The 17,650-nt window shown below is 45.7% G+C and overlaps 1 protein-coding gene across 1 annotated transcript; it reads left to right on the top strand.

Moving 5' to 3' along the window:
* Positions 1-2,913: 2,913 nt before the first annotated feature.
* Positions 2,914-13,583, top strand: SKIDA1 (SKI/DACH domain containing 1). Its single transcript, XM_050804049.1, has 4 exons — positions 2,914-3,311; positions 5,519-5,610; positions 7,349-8,179; positions 9,098-13,583. The coding sequence occupies exon 4, from the start codon at positions 9,211-9,213 to the stop codon at positions 11,938-11,940; it is 2,730 nt and encodes a 909-aa protein (XP_050660006.1). The 5' UTR covers positions 2,914-3,311; positions 5,519-5,610; positions 7,349-8,179; positions 9,098-9,210; the 3' UTR covers positions 11,941-13,583.
* The last annotated feature ends 4,067 nt before the right edge of the window (positions 13,584-17,650 follow it).

Below are 17,650 nucleotides of genomic sequence, written 5' to 3'. Positions count from 1 at the left end.
CTCCGGAAAAGATTTCCTCAGGAAACCCCAAATCTAGAAGGAAATACAGCAAACCCCAGAACGCTTTTAACCCTTAAGACATTTTGTCTTTAAAAAAATTAATAAACGCATGTATGTCTTAAAACCGGCCAAAGAACCATCCCCTCGCTCTTTTATTTCCTCCTGTAAATGCTATTATTTTAAACTCTCCATCCAGTGCCTTCGGACGAGAGGGCAGAGAATGTGCCCGGCAGCACGCAGCAAATCAGAGGTTTTCTCTTACGCCTCCTGGGACTGGGGAAAAAAGTGGAACGTGGCCGAGGGAGCTTCCAGGGCAGAAAAGCGACACAATTCGCTGGGGACGCCGCTGGGCCAGGCCAGGCGGGGGAGGCACGGCGGGGGCATCGAGGGCTCTCGGGCTCCGGGCCGGGGCGCCGCTGCCAGAAGGGGAGGCGGTTTTAAGTCGTGGGGGCTGGGAGGGCGGCGGCGGGTCGGGCGTGACGAGACTTTTGGAGGCAGGATGGGGCGGCGGTGGAGTTGCCTGGGCTTTCTCATACCCCCCCAACTCCACACCCAAAGAAAAAAAGGAAAGTTGGAGGCGGAGAGGAGGGCAGCCATTCCCATTTCCTCCCCGCGACGCCGCGGAAGGGATGGGGCCGCGGCGGGCAGAGAGAGGGCGCGGGATGAGGCGGGCCAATCGCAGTCAACAGGTCCAGGCCTCAGTGGGGCAGCTGAGCCGGGAGGCCGGCGCCCCCTCCCCTCGGCTCCCCGTCCCTCCCCTCCCTCGCAGGCCCGGCGCGGCAGGCGAGGCCCAGCCCTCCCCGCCCCACGCGGACTCGCTGCGGCCGACTCCGCCGGGGCAGTCGGGGTGGGGGTGGGGCGGGGGTTCCCCGCCGGAGAATCCTCCCCGGGGCTGGCGGCGGGGGCGGGGGCGGGGACGGAGAGCCGGGAATGGAGGATTAGGAAGGACTCCAGCTCGGCACGAGCGCGGCCCGCGCGAGGGATCCTGGGTAAAAAGTGGCCGCGCGGCACCGGGAGAGCGCGGAGAGGAGCCGGGGTCAGAGGTCAGGGCCCTGGAGCCCCGCGAGCAGAGCCCCCCACGTGAACGCAGCGAGCAGGAGGAACCTTTTTGTTTTCAACCGCGCCAGCATGCTCCCCTATTGACCGAGCTGCTTTTCCTGGGCTGCTGGGGAGAGGAGCTCCATTGCGGATCTCCTGACCCCACCCCTCCTTCCACCGCCAACACACTTCCCAACTCAACCCTTCCTCTCAACTCTCATCCCAGCCCCCCGTCCCGAGCTTGCAATAACGCAGTAAATTTGCTTTAACAACAAGTGGGGGTGGTTGAATTTACTCCTCCCTCTCCTCTCTCCTCCCCCTCCTCTTGCTGCGGCTCTTGACACTACTACAAACCAGGGCTATAAACATAAACATGTGTCACTGTAACAGGGCAGGTAATATACGGATTTTGAGGTGGGCTGGGGTGGAGCGGGGCTTGGTCGCCGCTTGGAGGGCAGTAAAAATTCGCGTTTCACGTGCTCGACGGCTTTGGGGACTCTCCCACACATCGATCCATTTATATAATGCCGAAGGCACTCGGTCACTTATTCAGCCACGCAGACCCACAAAGCCAGAACGCGGATAACCAGCGTACCCCAAAGCAAATGCATTTCAGTACGAATCCCTCTCCTTTCCCAGCCAGAGCTGCCATATCTTCTATTAGCAAACAGTAACGTGATACTTGAATCCCCTTTCCTTTTTAAAAATTCTTTTCCAGATAGCCATGAGCTCATTTTTCGACCTAGATAGTACATCTCTCCCATAGCCACTACCTACACGTTTTGTGCGCAGAAACCCCTTCAAACAGCAAGAAAGACTAAATGACTGAGTTCGAAATCTGGTGTGCAAAGGGTATTCCTTGGGCTTTGCCTCGGTGCATTGAGCAACTTCTGCAAGTTGCTGAGACTGGCGCGGTGGAGATCCGCCCCAGCAAGCCTTTTTTATTGTTATTTAGTCTATATCTGCCTCTCAACTTTTTTCTCATTCTTAGTTCAACAAGCCAGCAACCACTACTTAAGGTAGAGTAAAGCGCATCTCTTCCCAAGCTTTTTGGCTTGAAACAGAGGGAGATACAGAAAATGTTCAGATGGGGAAGTGGTTCCCTTTGTTCTTTCATTGTTTCTCTACGAACTGGTGGATACAAGGACAAACACTTACCTTCTCTTCTTTTTGCTCCAAAAACCAGACGTTCCCATCAGCCTTAAAATACACAATCCACCTTGAAAGTAACTATGGATGTCGGGAGAGTTTGTATTCCATTCTTTTTCGCTCTCTGCCCTCTTTTAGCGTAGGATTAAGTTGCCGAGCACGTTGCTGCAAGCTGTAGCCCCCCCCCCCACCCCCCACCCCCGCCTTAGTGAATCGGTCACGTTTAGGACCCTCTAAGTCCATCCTAATTCTGCCAGTAGAATTGAGGATATTGGAGCTCTAAACTTTCAAAAGGAAAGGGGCCTGCAACTCTCCAGAAAACTTACAAATATCCCGAGATTTTTTACCATTGTGTTTTTGCACCACATTACCAAACACTATTTGCCAATAAATAATAGATATGTCTTTGAGAAAAGTATTTTTTTAACTTTATACTTAGCAATGCGCTGCTTAGACAGATGGAGTAAAAGGCAGGTTTGTATCGGCATTTAACGGAATGAGTGCGTTTTCCCTAACGTTTGTTGTGCCATGTGTTTTTTTTAAAACAAACAAAACACTACCCCAACTGAGAAAGGAAGTAGAAGTTTGAATTAAAATGTTGTGGAACAACTTTAAAGGAGACGTTTACTTGAAATTTATTAGTGTAAAAATTGGCCTCAGAAGTGAAAAGTAAGCTTTTCAAAGTTAAAAGACTTAATTTTCACCCTATGATTCCATAATAAAAAAGCGAATTTTCTGGTTAATATGTGATACTGTCAGTGTTGAGTGTCCAGCTTTTTGGGCATTAGTGCCCAAACCTTGCTCAAATCTGATTATGATGTGATTTGCTGATGTCATGAATATGAAATGATACTTGTATATCCATAAATTCGAAGTTGTGATTTTTTTGTTTATTTTTCTTTTTTCTTTTTTTTTAATCTCCCGCTTTTTTGTAGGTTCCCAGTAGCTGCAGCAGTGAAAGACAGTGATTGGCTCCAGTGCTCCTAGAAGGATTTGGGCTGAAGCCAGGGGAACAGAACCAGAAGAGGATTCCCTTTCCAGAGACCATCAGGCTCCTCATGTCTTGTCTCTCCTCTCTCCCCTCGTGGTGGCTCAGGATTTCAGTATGGCTGAGCAGCCCATAGGTAGGCCTCAATGCTTGGTGTCACCACTTCAGTCTCTACATGTTTGGCCCTTGTGTAAAATAAACAAAAACTTGGGCAACCCTAACAAATTGTGGTTCTGGGTATTTGTGTATTATTTAATATCTGAAGGTCAAACTCTACTTTCTCTGATTTTTTTTCTTTTGCATTCAGGATGAATTGTGAAAGGCCCTTGTGTCTCATAGGAAAATATTGCAACAAAACAAGATAATTGGGGGGAAAGGCGGTTGCAGTAGGAAAAGTGGCTTTTCTTTGATAGCATTTAATTGGAATTAAAAGATTCTTGAGCTGTAAACATTCTTTATTTATTCAGCACACATAAGCAGGCATTGTTTTATCACCATCATAATTATGGTGTCCTTTAAACTGGCTGATAGCAGGAAAGATAAGGGAATGTGCTTGCAGATTCAGATCAAGTCTCACTCCTTTCTTTCTTTTCCTCCCTGTCCCCTTCCCCCCACCCTCCCCATTCCTTCCTTGGTCACTAGGGTCCCCCACAGCCCTTGAGATGAGAAGAGCAGGAAGATTGTAGCCTAACTGTTTCTTACATCATGAAAGTGATTTGTACCTCACTCTAATTTGATGCAATCCATAACCTCCTTGTCTCCTATGTATATAACTGGTTTTTAGCTTGCAATATATGTTATCTGGAGGTGCCTATTGCTCACCTGTGTAAAGTCTCATCCACTAGGATTTGTTGCTTTACCTTTGTCTAATTTAGAGAGCACACTCTTAGGGCTTTTTCAGAACAAAGCCTCACAAAAACCCCTTTACCTCCAAGGATTTGCAAATTTATAAAGGCTGCATTGAATTCAAGATGGGTCAGGGGGCAAAAAAAGGGTAGAAGGTCACTGCATTTTGATTATGGGTCAGTAGACAACATGGCATATACCCTGTGTCCCAAACTTCTGTTAAAGACAGGGTTTTTAAATGCCTAAGAACAGAGGGATGGGCCCTTTTGGAAATTTACCCTGATTTGTTTAAATGAACCAGAAAGAAAAAAAATTAAGGGAAATATACTAAGTTATCATTTGTTTCTCAATTTAGCCATTTTCTACTCCTCCATTCCCATTTTCCCATCCCAAAAAGCAGAGAAGATGTGATATTAGACAAACTTAGCTAAAGAACTGTTGAGATTGTATTGTCTTATATTCTCAACTAATTCAGCCATATGAGACTTTATGATTATTTTAAACTTTTATCTTGTGAATATTATAGTTACTTTTAGTTAACAGCACAAGGGGCTTCTTTTATTCTTTTAACCAGCATACTTACATTGTTGAGGCCTTTGTGATGTTCCTTACTCTTTTCTGTCTGAATTCACTTTGAACAAAATGTGCCCAGCAATCACTAAAACAAATGTATATGGTGAAGAGTTGCGGGGGGGGGGGTTGGGAGCGGTGATAGCGGTGATCCTCATTTAAATTATGCATGTATGGGTGAAAGCTTGGAAGGAAAAGGATTATTTTAATGCTCTTCAATACTTTAATTATATGACAGTTGTAGTGTAGAAATGCAAAAGTACTCTTAGGTTTTCCTTCAGGTTTTCAAAAGAACTTTCCCCATTAGTAAACTACTCCTGCAAATTGCTATTGCATTTCCCAGCTAACCATTTAAAAGACTGTAAATGCCGTGTGCATTACTTCGCTCCAGAGGAAAGAGGTCAGACTGAATTGCAATGGTATTTAAACATAAAATACAGTGAAAATAAATCAAAATAGAGCATCTGAAGGTAAATCTAGCACATTCATATGGGATAAGTAAAGACAAATATGTTCATATTTTCATGGCCCTTCACTTTAAAAACTGAAAGTGCTGATTTTTTACAATAAATGCAGAAGTAAGTGAACATTAGGAATATATTTCAATCTGTATTTGCTAAAGAGGATTTTCCTTTTGCAAGCAGCTTTGTTTTCAAAGCTAAAGCACTTTTTACAATAGTGTGTAGATTAGGCATTCCTCACTGAGTAAATAATCACATTTAATTAAACTCAATGCATATTATACATGTGCCTAAATTCACAATAATTCCCTGGACCCACAGAGAAGGATATAGATATAAATGTTAATTTGGACATATCTATCCACATATGTACATACATTTGAAAAACATAGAAGTTGATACATCTTTTCTTAAAAAGAATTTGAATACAGTCCATTATCTGAATTGGGTTCATCTTTTATTGTAGAGGCAGCTGACATGGTCAACAAATTTATCAAAGAAACCCCCTGGCTTTTGAAGAATAGTACTTTATACATCTGGATCTGCACATCAGGCAAAGTAAGTAAATTATTGCATAACTTTAAGCATAATTGATAACAGACACCTTTAATTTTTCATCCCCATTCTTTTGGCCAGCTTTCGCATTAATAATCTAAGCCATAAATGTTGGTAGCTATTGATCGAAATCCCCGGTGTGCATGCAAATCCATCTTAAAGTCCCCTGCCTTTCATGTGTGAGCACTCAGGGGCCTCTGCTAGATCTTTTTATCGGGATCGACCCCCAATGTGCCTGGAGAAGACCCCGGATATGCAACGTGTGCTGATGGCCACAAGAAAGCTGTCTGTCACATTCTGTGTTTGTGTGTGTATGTGTGCATGTGCGTGTGTCTATGCACTCACTCGAGCAAGAGTGCTGGAGCCTAACACACACATACACACAAGGATGGGGAAGTTAAAGGAACAAAAGAATGTATTAAGAAGAAAGATGTGTAATAGTAGTATTAAAAATGTATAAGCGTAAAGGTGTCTGAGTGTACATATAGATACTTGCACAAAGTCAAATCCCCTAGCCTTAATTTTTCTCTATTTCACCCAACAGATTTGCCCTTAGTTAAACAACAACAACAAAAAAAAAACTTAATAAGCTACTAGTTTTCAAAACTACCTATATTGCCAATAATTTTAAAGGTGGAAAGAGAGGAAGAGAGAGGAAAAGAAGGTAGTTTTGAAATGGCTACTAAATCATGTTGCTATGTGTAGGAGGACTGGGGGAGGGGGAAGAGAGAGAGAGAGAGAGAAAATCTAAACAGGAATGGAGAACAACTAAAACTACCTGGAAAAAAAAAAAAAAAAAAAAAAAAAGATGCTCTAGCCAACCTTTTGTACTGTCTTCTCAAAGGCTTTTTCTGAGTTTACTATTTCTTGGCTGACTCTTTGGTCTAAATCTTAAAGCTGGGGGAGGGGAATGGGCGGGGGTGGGGGTGGGAGGGAGAGGGCTGGCAGTACTATATAAGTGCATCAGAAGGAATTTTAATACATTATTGTTGCTGGCAATAGAAAGACTCTGGTCATTCTACTTTTAGAAACAAACACGAGCATCTGCTTTTCCTGAAAACTTCGCTTTCTGCTTAAACCTTGTGCATTTTGCCTCTTGTGAAAGTGAAAGAGAAAAACGCAGTGTAATAGATCCAGATGCAAAAGAAAGCCAACTCGGTGGATGGTATTAGCTGTGACGAGGCATTGTTCATTGCTGCCTCTCGGTTACGTTTAAAGCCTGAAATATCACGAGATCCATTCAATGATCCTTCTTTCATTCAAGGGACAAAAATGTAATTTGCTGTAGCTCTGATTTCTTGGATGGAAATGCTAGCCTTAGATTTCAAAGGCAAGAACTAGACATCGCGGTTTGTACACACATTGATTAAGTTGAAGAGCGGCGATTACATCTGTGCTGAGTGCAAAAGTAGTTCAGGGGCTGACTTTTCAAATCCCAACCTCCTGAGTTACAGACTGTCTTAAATAGACTTCCTTAATTTCCGGATGCACTTCTTGAAATTCCCAATTCTCTTCAAAATTCTTGGGAAATTACAAAGGAGATGAGGGTGGGGGTGGGGAATTATGGCCGAGATTTCATCTTGTCAAGCAAACTACCTTTTTGTATGTCTGATTCCTCTGTTTTTATCTTTCTGTTTTCTTTTTTGGGCCATACCTGCTCGTGCCAGCCAGACCAGAGCAGAGGAAGCTGGAACTTTTGAATGTGAAGAAAGAAATTATTGTATAATTTTTTTTCTTGCAGGCTCAGAAATATCCGTTTATTCTTTTAATCACGCGGATGTGTCTATTTTTGGAGGAACAAGGAAACACATAAATGCCTGGGTTGCATTTATGTTGTAGTTGCAAACACCGAACAGTTAAGAAGATTTTGCCGAATTTTGCAAAGCAGCCAACGAGCCGCCTTGGGATCGTGGTAATGCGACTGGGAGGACCCTTGCTCTCATTTGGCAATATTTTGGATATCCTTGAAAATGACACCAAAATATGCCTTAATTTGACTAAGAAGAGGTTAAACCACATTGATTTTCATCCAAAGTGATTTTGTTAAAGCAGATGCTTGACTTTGATGGAAAAACTGGGAGTTGTGGAAGATTCACCTAAACTACCAACCCAAAGCATCACAAACCACTGAAACAGTCTGCATCGTACATCAGCACTTTCTTTTCATTGTTATTACGTAAAACCTCTGGAAGCACCTTGGGCGTTTGACATTTTCTTTTCTTTGCTGCAGAAGGAAGCAATCTGCTCCCTGGAATTCTGACCTGTGGTGAACAGGACCCTGGCAAAGGCTTTGCTGGGGACTCTTGGACGATCCCGCCTCCAATCCAGTACGGTTAATTGTGGAAAAGTGTACACATTTCTGGCTTATCTATGCTTTGTTATGGGTCTGACGTGAAACTACCTCCTCCCCACCCCACCCCCCAGCAGAGAACCGAAATCCAGTTGAATTGTTACAGTGTTTCAGAGCTGGAGCCTTGAACTGCTTCCCTGGTCAAATAACTTTGTTTCTGGTTGTAAAAAGGCATTTCAGGGGGGAAAAAAAAAAAAAGGAAAATCGAGAGAAATTCCAAACGTAAGTCCGCACTGGGGTGGTTCACGGGGCGGGTTTAACTTTGGAGCTCCTAGCCGGTCTTCTTCCCCACTCCTGTAAGGGAAATACCAGGCTATTCTGCACATTTTCGCTTAAGCTCCATTTTCCAAAAGGAAAAGGGGGTGGGGTATATCTCTTTCGGCTTGATAATGTTTTTTAAATGCTTTTCTTTGAAATGATAATAGCTGTATCGGTAAAATGCAAATAAAGGAAAAAATAGGCAGTATTTCTTTAAAGGCGAATATACGGTGCGGGGTTTTTTTTTTTTTTTTTTTTTTTTTTTGGTTTTTTTTTTTCTTCCTTAACCGTACACACACTGCTTCTGATGAAGTCTGTGAGTCAGGCTGTTTCTGAGCTCCGATAGTTTAATGGAAAGATTTATATACCGACTGTATTATTTACTTTGGGAGGGGAGGTGGCAGTATAAGGGTATGCTAATTAGTGGGAGATTTTGGGGGGAAGGGGTGGAATATCAATTTTTATTGCATCACCTGTCAGGAGTGTCCAATCAGCGCTGGCTTTAGGGGAATTAATTGATGAAGGTGTCTCCGGACGAGCTCACTTCACTCTGTCATTTTATTTGTAGCTAAAGCAGCGGCGGGAATAGCAGCTGCATTTCTTTTCTCTTTCTCCCTTCACATTCCATTATCATAGTGCTCCAATGGAGAAGGAAGGAATAGAGGGGCCCAGGTACTGATCTGCATCGGGGACTCAGACCAACACACTGGCAGATCAGAAACCGGATGGTTTTTTCCCTCTTTTTTAAAAAAACGAAAACAACAACAACAAAAAAGCAAGAATCAAGTCAGTGTAATTTCATGGGGTTCCCCCCCCCCAATAATTTCGCCTAGAGTTTGGCACTTCCTTCGCCGGGAATAACAGTCTTTGTTATTTTATTAGCAGGATGCCTTGAGACACACGCAGCATCTGGCGGAGGATTAACATACATACATGTGTATGTATGCGTCACGTATATATTTACTGCAAATGGTGGGGATCATTTAGTGCCCGAGATGGGAGACCTGAAGTCAGGTTTTGAAGAGGTGGATGGCGTGAGGCTCGGCTACCTCATCATTAAAGGGAAGCAAATGTTTGCCCTCTCCCAAGTCTTCACAGATCTGCTGAAAAACATCCCGAGGACGACCGTGCACAAGCGCATGGATCATCTGAAAGTGAAGAAGCACCACTGCGATCTGGAGGAGTTGCGGAAACTCAAGGCAATCAACAGCATCGCCTTCCACGCAGCCAAATGCACACTCATCTCCCGGGAAGACGTGGAAGCGCTCTACACCTCCTGCAAAACCGAGCGCGTCCTCAAGACCAAGCGCAGGCGGGTCGGCCGGGCCCTGGCCACAAAGGCGCCGCCGCCAGAGCGCGCCGCCGCCGCCAGCCCCCGCCCGGGATTTTGGAAGGACAAGCACCAACTTTGGCGGGGCCTGAGCGGAGCCGCGCGGCCCCTGCCAATCAGCGCGCAGTCCCCGCGCCCGGGCGCCGCCGCCGCGCGCCCCGCCGCCCATCTACCTCAGATTTTTAGCAAATACCCCGGCTCGCACTACCCGGAGATCGTGCGTTCGCCCTGCAAACCCCCTCTAAACTATGAAACTGCCCCGCTCCAGGGAAACTACGTCGCCTTCCCCTCGGACCCGGCTTATTTTCGGAGCCTGCTGTGCAGCAAGCACCCGGCCGCCGCCGCCGCCGCCGCCGCCGCCGCCGCCGCCGCCGCCGCCGCCGCCGCCGCTGCCGCCTATTACCAGGCATCCGCGGCCGGGCCCCAGCCCAAGGCAGCGGCGGGCGCCAGAGGCCCGGGAAGCCTGAGCTACCGCTGCAAACGCAAGCGCGGCGGCACCAAGGACTGCTTGCTCGCGCCCCACGCCGGCGCGCGGCGCCTGCTGCTGCTGCCCAGGTCCTACAAAGCCAAGGCGGCCGCGGCGGCGGCGGCGGCGGCGGCAGCGGCTGCGGCTGCCGCCGGGGCCACTTGCCTGGAGAGGTTTCATCTGGTCAACGGTTTCTGCCTGCCTCCGCACCACCACCACCACCACCACCATCACCACCACCACCACCACCACCGGGCCCAGCCGCCGCAGCAGAGTCACCACCCCCCTCACCACCACCGGCCGCAGCCCCATCTGGGCAGCTTTCCCGAGAGTTGCAGCAGCGACTCCGAGTCCAGCTCCTACTCGGACCACGCGGCCAACGACTCGGATTTTGGCTCCAGTTTGTCCAGTTCCAGCAACTCTGTGTCCTCGGAGGAAGAGGAGGAGGAGGGAGAGGAGGAGGAGGAAGAGGAGGAGGAGGATGAGGGGGGCAGCGGGGCCTCGGATTCCAGTGAAGTCAGCTCGGAGGAGGAGGACTCGTCCACCGAGTCGGACTCCAGCTCCGGCTCCAGCCAAGTGTCAGTGCAGAGCATCCGATTCAGGCGTACCAGCTTCTGCAAGCCTCCCAGCGTGCAGGCGCAGGCCAACTTCTTGTACCATCTGGCCTCTGCCGCCGCTGCAACCAAACCCGCTGCTTTCGAGGATGCCGGCAGACTTCCCGACCTCAAGAGTAGTGTCAAAGCGGAGTCGCCGGAGGAGTGGAATCTGCAGAGCTGGGCCCCCAAAGCGTCTCCGGTGTACTGCCCGGCCAGCCTGGGGAGTTGTTTCACAGAGATAAGGAACGATAGGGTATCTGAGATTACATTCCCACACTCTGAAATTTCCAATACTGTAAAGAGAACTGACCTGACAATTAACTGCCTGGCAGAGGGGGCCTCTTCACCTAGCCCAAAGACAAACAATGCATTTCCACAACAAAGAATACTCCGAGAGGCTAGGAAATGCCTACAAGCAACTCCTACTACACACTGTGCAGATAACAACACAATAGCTGCTAGGTTCTTAAATAATGATTCTTCAGGAGCAGAAGCAAATTCAGAAAAAGATTCCAAAATCCTTCATTGTCCTGAATTTGCTACGGATTTGCCCTCTTCGCAGACTGATCCTGAAGTGAACGCTGCAGGAGCAGCAGCAACTAAAGCCGAGAATCCCTGCACTGACACAGGTGACAAGACATTGCCATTTCTGCACAATATTAAAATCAAAGTAGAAGACAGTAGTGCTAATGAAGAATATGAACCTCACCTTTTTACAAATAAGCTAAAGTGCGAGTGCAATGATACAAAGGGTGAGTTTTACAGTGTGACTGAGAGTAAAGAGGAGGACGCCTTGTTAACCACAGCCAAGGAAGGTTTTGCATGCCCTGAAAAAGATACTCCTTCCTTAAATCCACTGGCTCAAAGTCAGGGCCTTTCATGCACTTTAGGTTCTCCAAAACCTGAGGATGGGGAATATAAATTTGGTGCCAGGGTAAGAAAAAATTACCGGACACTAGTACTGGGAAAGCGACCTGTCCTTCAGACACCTCCAGTCAAACCAAATTTGAAATCAGCTAGAAGCCCTCGTCCTACAGGTAAAACTGAGACACATGAAGGAACACTGGATGATTTTACAGTTATAAACAGACGCAAAAAGGTAGCCAGCAATGTAGCATCAGCAGTGAAAAGGCCATTTAATTTCATGGCAAATTTTCCTTGTCCACCATCACTCATTATTGGGAGAGATGGGGACTTGTGGCCGGCGTATTCCTTAAACACCACTAAGGATTCTCAAACTCCTCACAAGGCCCATCCTATATGGAAATGGCAGCTGGGCGGTTCTGCAATACCTCTTCCACCTAGTCACAAATTCAGGAAATTTAATTCATAAAAATGTTTTGGAAGATATTTTCTTGAAGCATATTACCTTCCTTTTGTTGTAAACTGCACAGGATGGTTTGTACAAGTCCGTTAATGTGTTACACCCCCTTTGGAGTCCTGGTTTATCGCATTTTGAAGACAGAAATCGGATTACTTTTTTTCTGTTGCGGGTTTTTTTTTTTTTTTTTTTTTTTTTCTGGAGTAGGGTGGGGGGGTGGGGTGGGAGAAGGGTTGGTTTACATTCCACAGACTACTTCAGGCTAAAGACTCAAGTAAAACTCAGTTATTACCGTAGAGCTGGAACACTTTACTGTTTCAATGCTAATAATGCACCCGGTACCTCAATTCAACTGCTACAAATAAATGTCAAAAGGTTGAATAATAAATATTACAATGAGCCATTAAGTTTATGCACTAGATTTCAGAGCTGAAAGTGTAACTGTTAATTCAGTGAAAGTTTGTTAGGTTACATGGTTACACAGTGAGGTGAGGTGAGGTAGCAAGAAGTTTCTGTGAGCCCAAAATGTTATTTTCTGGAGCTCTTGTTTGTGGGGTATCTTTTTCTTTTGACTCCCCTCATTCTCTCTTCAAGAGTAGTTGCACTTAACTTTTTTTTTTTTTTTAGTGGAAAGATTGGGGTGTGAGTCCTGATTAAATGCTAGTAAAAGCTGCCTCATACATACTGAGTAAAATAAATATGGAATTGTATTTTTTTTGTAAAGGGTGTGATTTTACTTTTAAAGCCACTCCTTGCAATTGGAAAAGTCCGTTTTGTGTTCTCACCCAAAGGTTTTAAATAAGGTGACTCCTACTATAGTCTTGCTTATCTTGTGGTCTGAACATGACTCTTCAAACTCCCAAAACAATTGATATATATATATATATATATATATGGTTTTTTTGGTTTGTTTTTTTTAGGAGAGAGTCTCGCTATGTCGCCCAGGCTGGAGTGTAGTGGCACAATCTCAGCTCATTGCAACCTCCACCTCCCAGGTTCAAATGATTCTCCTGCCTCAGCCTCCTGAGTAGCTGGGATTACAGGTGCACGCCACCATGTCCGGCTAATTTTTGTATTTTTAGTAGAGGCAGGGTTTCACCACGTTGACCAGGCTGGTCCCGAACTCCTGACCTCAGGTGATCCGCCTGCCTTGGCCTCCCAAAGTGCTGGGATTACAGGTGTGATCCACCATGCCGGGGCTGAAATATTTCTCTTAATAGCAGAATATTTTATGGTTGAACTCTTGATAGTGACAAATCAGTAAATACAACCAAGAAAAAGAAAATGAGAGGTCAGAGTTGCAATACCCCAAATGAAAAATAACAGTTTTTTCAGGGCTTTTTGGTACCAGAACTCAGGCACTTGGGTTTTATTACCTTATATTTTTTCTGCATCTCTCTAAAACTTCTGTTTTCAGACCATCCTGTGTATAGAGCAGGAGAGTTTCTACTGCAAGTGACAATCAGAGGTGACTATCTATATTTGCACTTAAAATCAAAGTAGTTCAACATGCAAATGCTAGGGTCTAGCCCTGGATAAGGGCCATGCTGGTGTACTGTGTTGTGATGATGGAAGCAGTAAATCAAAATTATGGAAATTTGCACTGTTGAAAAGCATGCTTTAGCTTTATTTTCAATTAAAAACACTGTTTAAAATTCCTGGTTCCATACATTTCTACTTATTCCAGATTGAAGAAGGGTTAACAGGATTGAATGGTTTTGTTGACATTTTCACTTGTAATGTTTTTACCTGAAAGAAATGCATTTATTGGGTGTAGTGTTTTGTTGTAATACTATGTGACTGAGGCCAGTCAGGTTCTGTGCAAAACACTGGTGGATTTCTTTCTAAGTAACAACAAAACTTTACAAACTTGTTACAAATCAAGTAGGAAAAGTTTCAGGCTTAAGAAAGTGAAGCAGAGATCAGTGATTGTTTTAATGAAAGTTGAATCTAATAATTTCTGGCCCACCTCCTTTAGTCTGACAACTTATGTATCTCAGATCCTTGCTATCTTGAATCTAAGAAGTTGCATCTATAGATCATAAATCACAAAACAAAACAAAACACCAATGAAATGTTTACTGTGTGAATTTAAGTCACTATTTCTCATGGAAATTCAGTCTATTGTTTTTGTTTTTCCTTAACCTTTTAGTTCCTATTCCCTTTGAAATTTTCCTTTTGTCTATAAATGTTTCAGATAGATCTGGATGGTCTCAGCCCCTAATTGCTGAATATGCTGTGTGGTTTTCCTCTTATTGTAAAGGACTGAGGCTGAGAATACCTGCATCCAAATATATTTGGATGGAGTAAACAGATGCTTTCAACTGCCTTCCTTTCTTTCCTTCTTGAATGTTGCCATGCCAGGTGTAGGTTCACTGGATTATTTTTTATTGGAATGGTAGATATGGTCAAAGTAAAAATTTGGGGATGGTATCCTTGAATTCTTGTTTGTATATAATTCCAAAGACCAGTCCATGTTATAGTTAAAGCCCCAGAAAGCTAAACAATTGGCTTTATAGTCTGAGTTCTTTTCTCTTTGGAAGGCAATACAGAATTTAGGTGCAGTAAGTTGTCCTGAAAAATCAATCTGGTAAAAAGTGTGACACACACATTGGAAGTGTGTAATTTCTACTCTTTAATTACTTCTAAGTTAAGAAAGTTCAAAGTACGGTGACTACTACATGTACACTAGTACTTCTCTAGTTGGCTAAGGACTCATTGTTCCTAAATTATAAAGCGAGAATATATTTGAAGTCTACAGATTTTGGGTGTGGAAGGACTGTAAGATGGAATAAGCATAATTTAAAACAAATATACCCTATGGAATTTCTGACATAAAATATTGGCCTGCAGCTTTGACACTTAGTCTCTAACCCTCATAGAATCAATAGTTTCAGTTTATAGGAGCTGGAGAATGAACAGCATGGAGGCCGAGGCTTTCCAGGGTGATACCATCAAAAGGAAAGAAATTAAATAGTCAACACAAATTTCACCCCACAGTACTACTATAAGCCAGCCAACCACAGCAAAACCTGAGTTAGTGCTTCCGTAAGGAAAGAGTACCAAATAGTATGCAGTAACTTGCAAATACAAGGTATTCTTTCAATTCCTGCTAGCCCTTTAGTTGTTTCCCCATTCTGATGTGGGAATTATTCTCAGTACTGTTTATATTATTTTGGTTGTTTTATGATTAATGACAATATCTAGACTTCTCTAAGCTGCTATAAATGTCCCATTTGTTCAGAAAGTTAAGCCTTATTGAGAGAAAAACAAGTTAACTCCATTGATAGATTACATTTTTACATTTAGATGTTTTCAGGGCATAGAATTAAAAACAAACAAAAAAACAAGCACTATATGGCTCCAGGGTGACTGATTCCTGTGTCTAAAGTCCAACATTTAGAGACATGAGGGAAAAAAGCAGGAAAAGGCTCTTTTTCTAACTTTTTGGGTTGACAAACTTATTTTTGGTCTCCTATAAAAGTGATTTCCTGGTAAGACTGTGAAATGAAAATTTAAATTTTTTTAAAGAGATGTGTGTACTCTGTCTTCCACAGTTAGGTTATCCGCCTTTATAGAAAATGCAGCTTGCTCTTTTTCAACTATTTACTTTTTAAAGTGGGTGTTCTTTTCTACTGGCTTACTTGATTACAGTGGAGTAATCTCAATAATGGTTGTTTATTTGAAAATCAACAAGGAGCCACCACTAAACAACAATAACACAAACTACATGGGGCTGGTGTTGGATTTTTATCTTTTGTGTGTCTGGGTGATTTTCAATGGTCTAGAAATTCCTCAAAGTTCTAATCAACAAAAATTGGGAGTTTCTGCTGATATGAGAATGACAGTTTTGTTTGCATGCAGGAAGAGATGTAGAAACTAATTCCTCAAAAGCATTTTTTTTTTCTTTCAAAAACAAAAACAAAAATCCTTCATGGTAAAGTTTTTTTTTTTTTAAATAAAGCATTAGCATCTAAAAAAATAAAGAAAATGTGGTGAGTTTTGCTTCACCTTAAAAATAACTTCCTGCTGGGAAGGATGTAAAAAGAAGGAGTTCCCAGAGCCAAACTAGGAAGGGAAAAAAAAAATGCTTCCCATCAACTAACCTCAGGAAATTGGCAAGGAGGAACAGGGCATCCACCTTAGCGAGTCCACCCGGTCACCCCAGTCATTCCAGGATTTTCCCCTTCCCTGTAAGGAAGAACTATTTTTGATGCTAGCTTTGGTTTTGGTTTGCTCCCTAGGCCAAAGGGCATTTTGCAAACTAGCCTGGGGGATGGGGACGTAGGGCAGATCTAGGAGGTGGGGGAGGGCTGTATTTTACCTGTTTGGCAGGCCCTCCTTTGCAAAAAAGAAAAAAAAAAAAAACACAGAGTAGGTGGGGAGGGCTTAGGGGGGCTCAGCTATCATTCTTCGCCCATGCCCTGGGCCGCCGCTCTTCTCTCGCTCCTTTTCAAACTGTGGCGGCCTCACAAGCTCCTACTTTAAAAGGCCTGAGATGTTTTGCATGAAGCCCTCACAATAGGGGTTGAGGGAATTGACAGTTTCAAAAACAAGGCGTTCAGTCCTTTCCAGCTGCCGGGCCCGCTCGCTCGCACCAACTCCTCGTTCCTCTCTGCTGGTGGCGTCCTCCGGGGCGCGCGGCCGCCCCCACCCCGCCAGCCCGCGCTCCGGCCGGCCCACCCCGCCCTCAGGCTGTGTTTGTAAACAGCGGTCAGTGGCCGGGGGCTGCTGGCGCTGGCTTGGGGCCTGGCGGGCTGGGAGGGAAGGCAGGGGCCGGCTGATCGCGCGATGGGCTGCGGGCTAAGGGCCGGCTTGGGGGCCGCGGGGGTTTCAGGGTCCCTTTCCCCCTCGCTTGCCCCCGGCCGCCGAGCTCTAGGACGCACCGCGCTAAACCTAGGGCAGCTCCGGGCTCTCTGGCCAGGGCCACCACCACAAGAAAGATGTTTAAGTGCCGCCATTTTGCATGGTGGCAAACAAATTTCTTTGTGACTTTTGTTTTCCCGCCCAGATCTTGCTGTCCTCTGAATGGGTGACGATGTCGACCCCCGGGGCGGGCGGCAGGGCCCGCGCCGCGGCACCTCCTGCGCAGCCTCTCGGCCAGTCGGCCTTGGGACCAGGCCCGGCGGGAGCGGGGGGCCGCAGGGCGCGCGGGGGCCGGCCCTCGGGGCCTGGAACGCCTCCCCTCACTTGGCGCTCATTTTGTGTGTCCCGAAGTCATCGCCCACCCTGGCACACGCACACGCAGCCTCGCCGTTTCTCACCTTCTCGCCTAGGCCTCATCTCCGCTCCCCAGGCAAATGGGGCCCAGCTCTTCGCATTGGGAGGAGGGCTGGCCAAGGCCTCCAAAAGGCGCGTGTGGATCGCCAGTGGCAAAGGGTTGCGGCTTTCCCCTGGGTCAGCGTGGCCGCGAACGCCTTCTGGGAAGTGGCCCAAGACCAGAGGCCCTGGGTGGTGGGGAGGGCGCGGGGGGGCGCAGGCAGGGCCGGGCGCAACTCCCACAGTGGGAGAAATGGGATGAGGCCTGGCTGGCTGGGTTTGGCGCGTGGTTCCCGTCCCTGGGTACCTCTCCGTGCATCTGCAAGGGGAATGATGGCCTGGAAACGGGAAACGTGAGACAGTGACCTGGAAAGCCACCCTCGGTTGGGGAGGTTGGAGTGCAGCAATGCAAACAAAGCTGCTACCGGGGAAGAGGGGAAACAGAGGTGCACCGCAGCTAGGT

Source organism: Macaca thibetana, chromosome 9 (assembly GCF_024542745.1).
Source record: "Macaca thibetana thibetana isolate TM-01 chromosome 9, ASM2454274v1, whole genome shotgun sequence".
Lineage (NCBI taxonomy): Eukaryota > Metazoa > Chordata > Mammalia > Primates > Cercopithecidae > Macaca > Macaca thibetana.
Note: the sequence above shows the minus strand (reverse complement) of the source record. Positions and strands in the feature narration are given on the sequence as shown.

Excerpts from the sequence above, each read along its gene's own strand:
- SKIDA1 (XM_050804049.1), top strand. The coding sequence starts at position 9,211 with ATGGGAGACCTGAAGTCAGGTTTTGAAGAGGTGGATGGCGTGAGGCTC.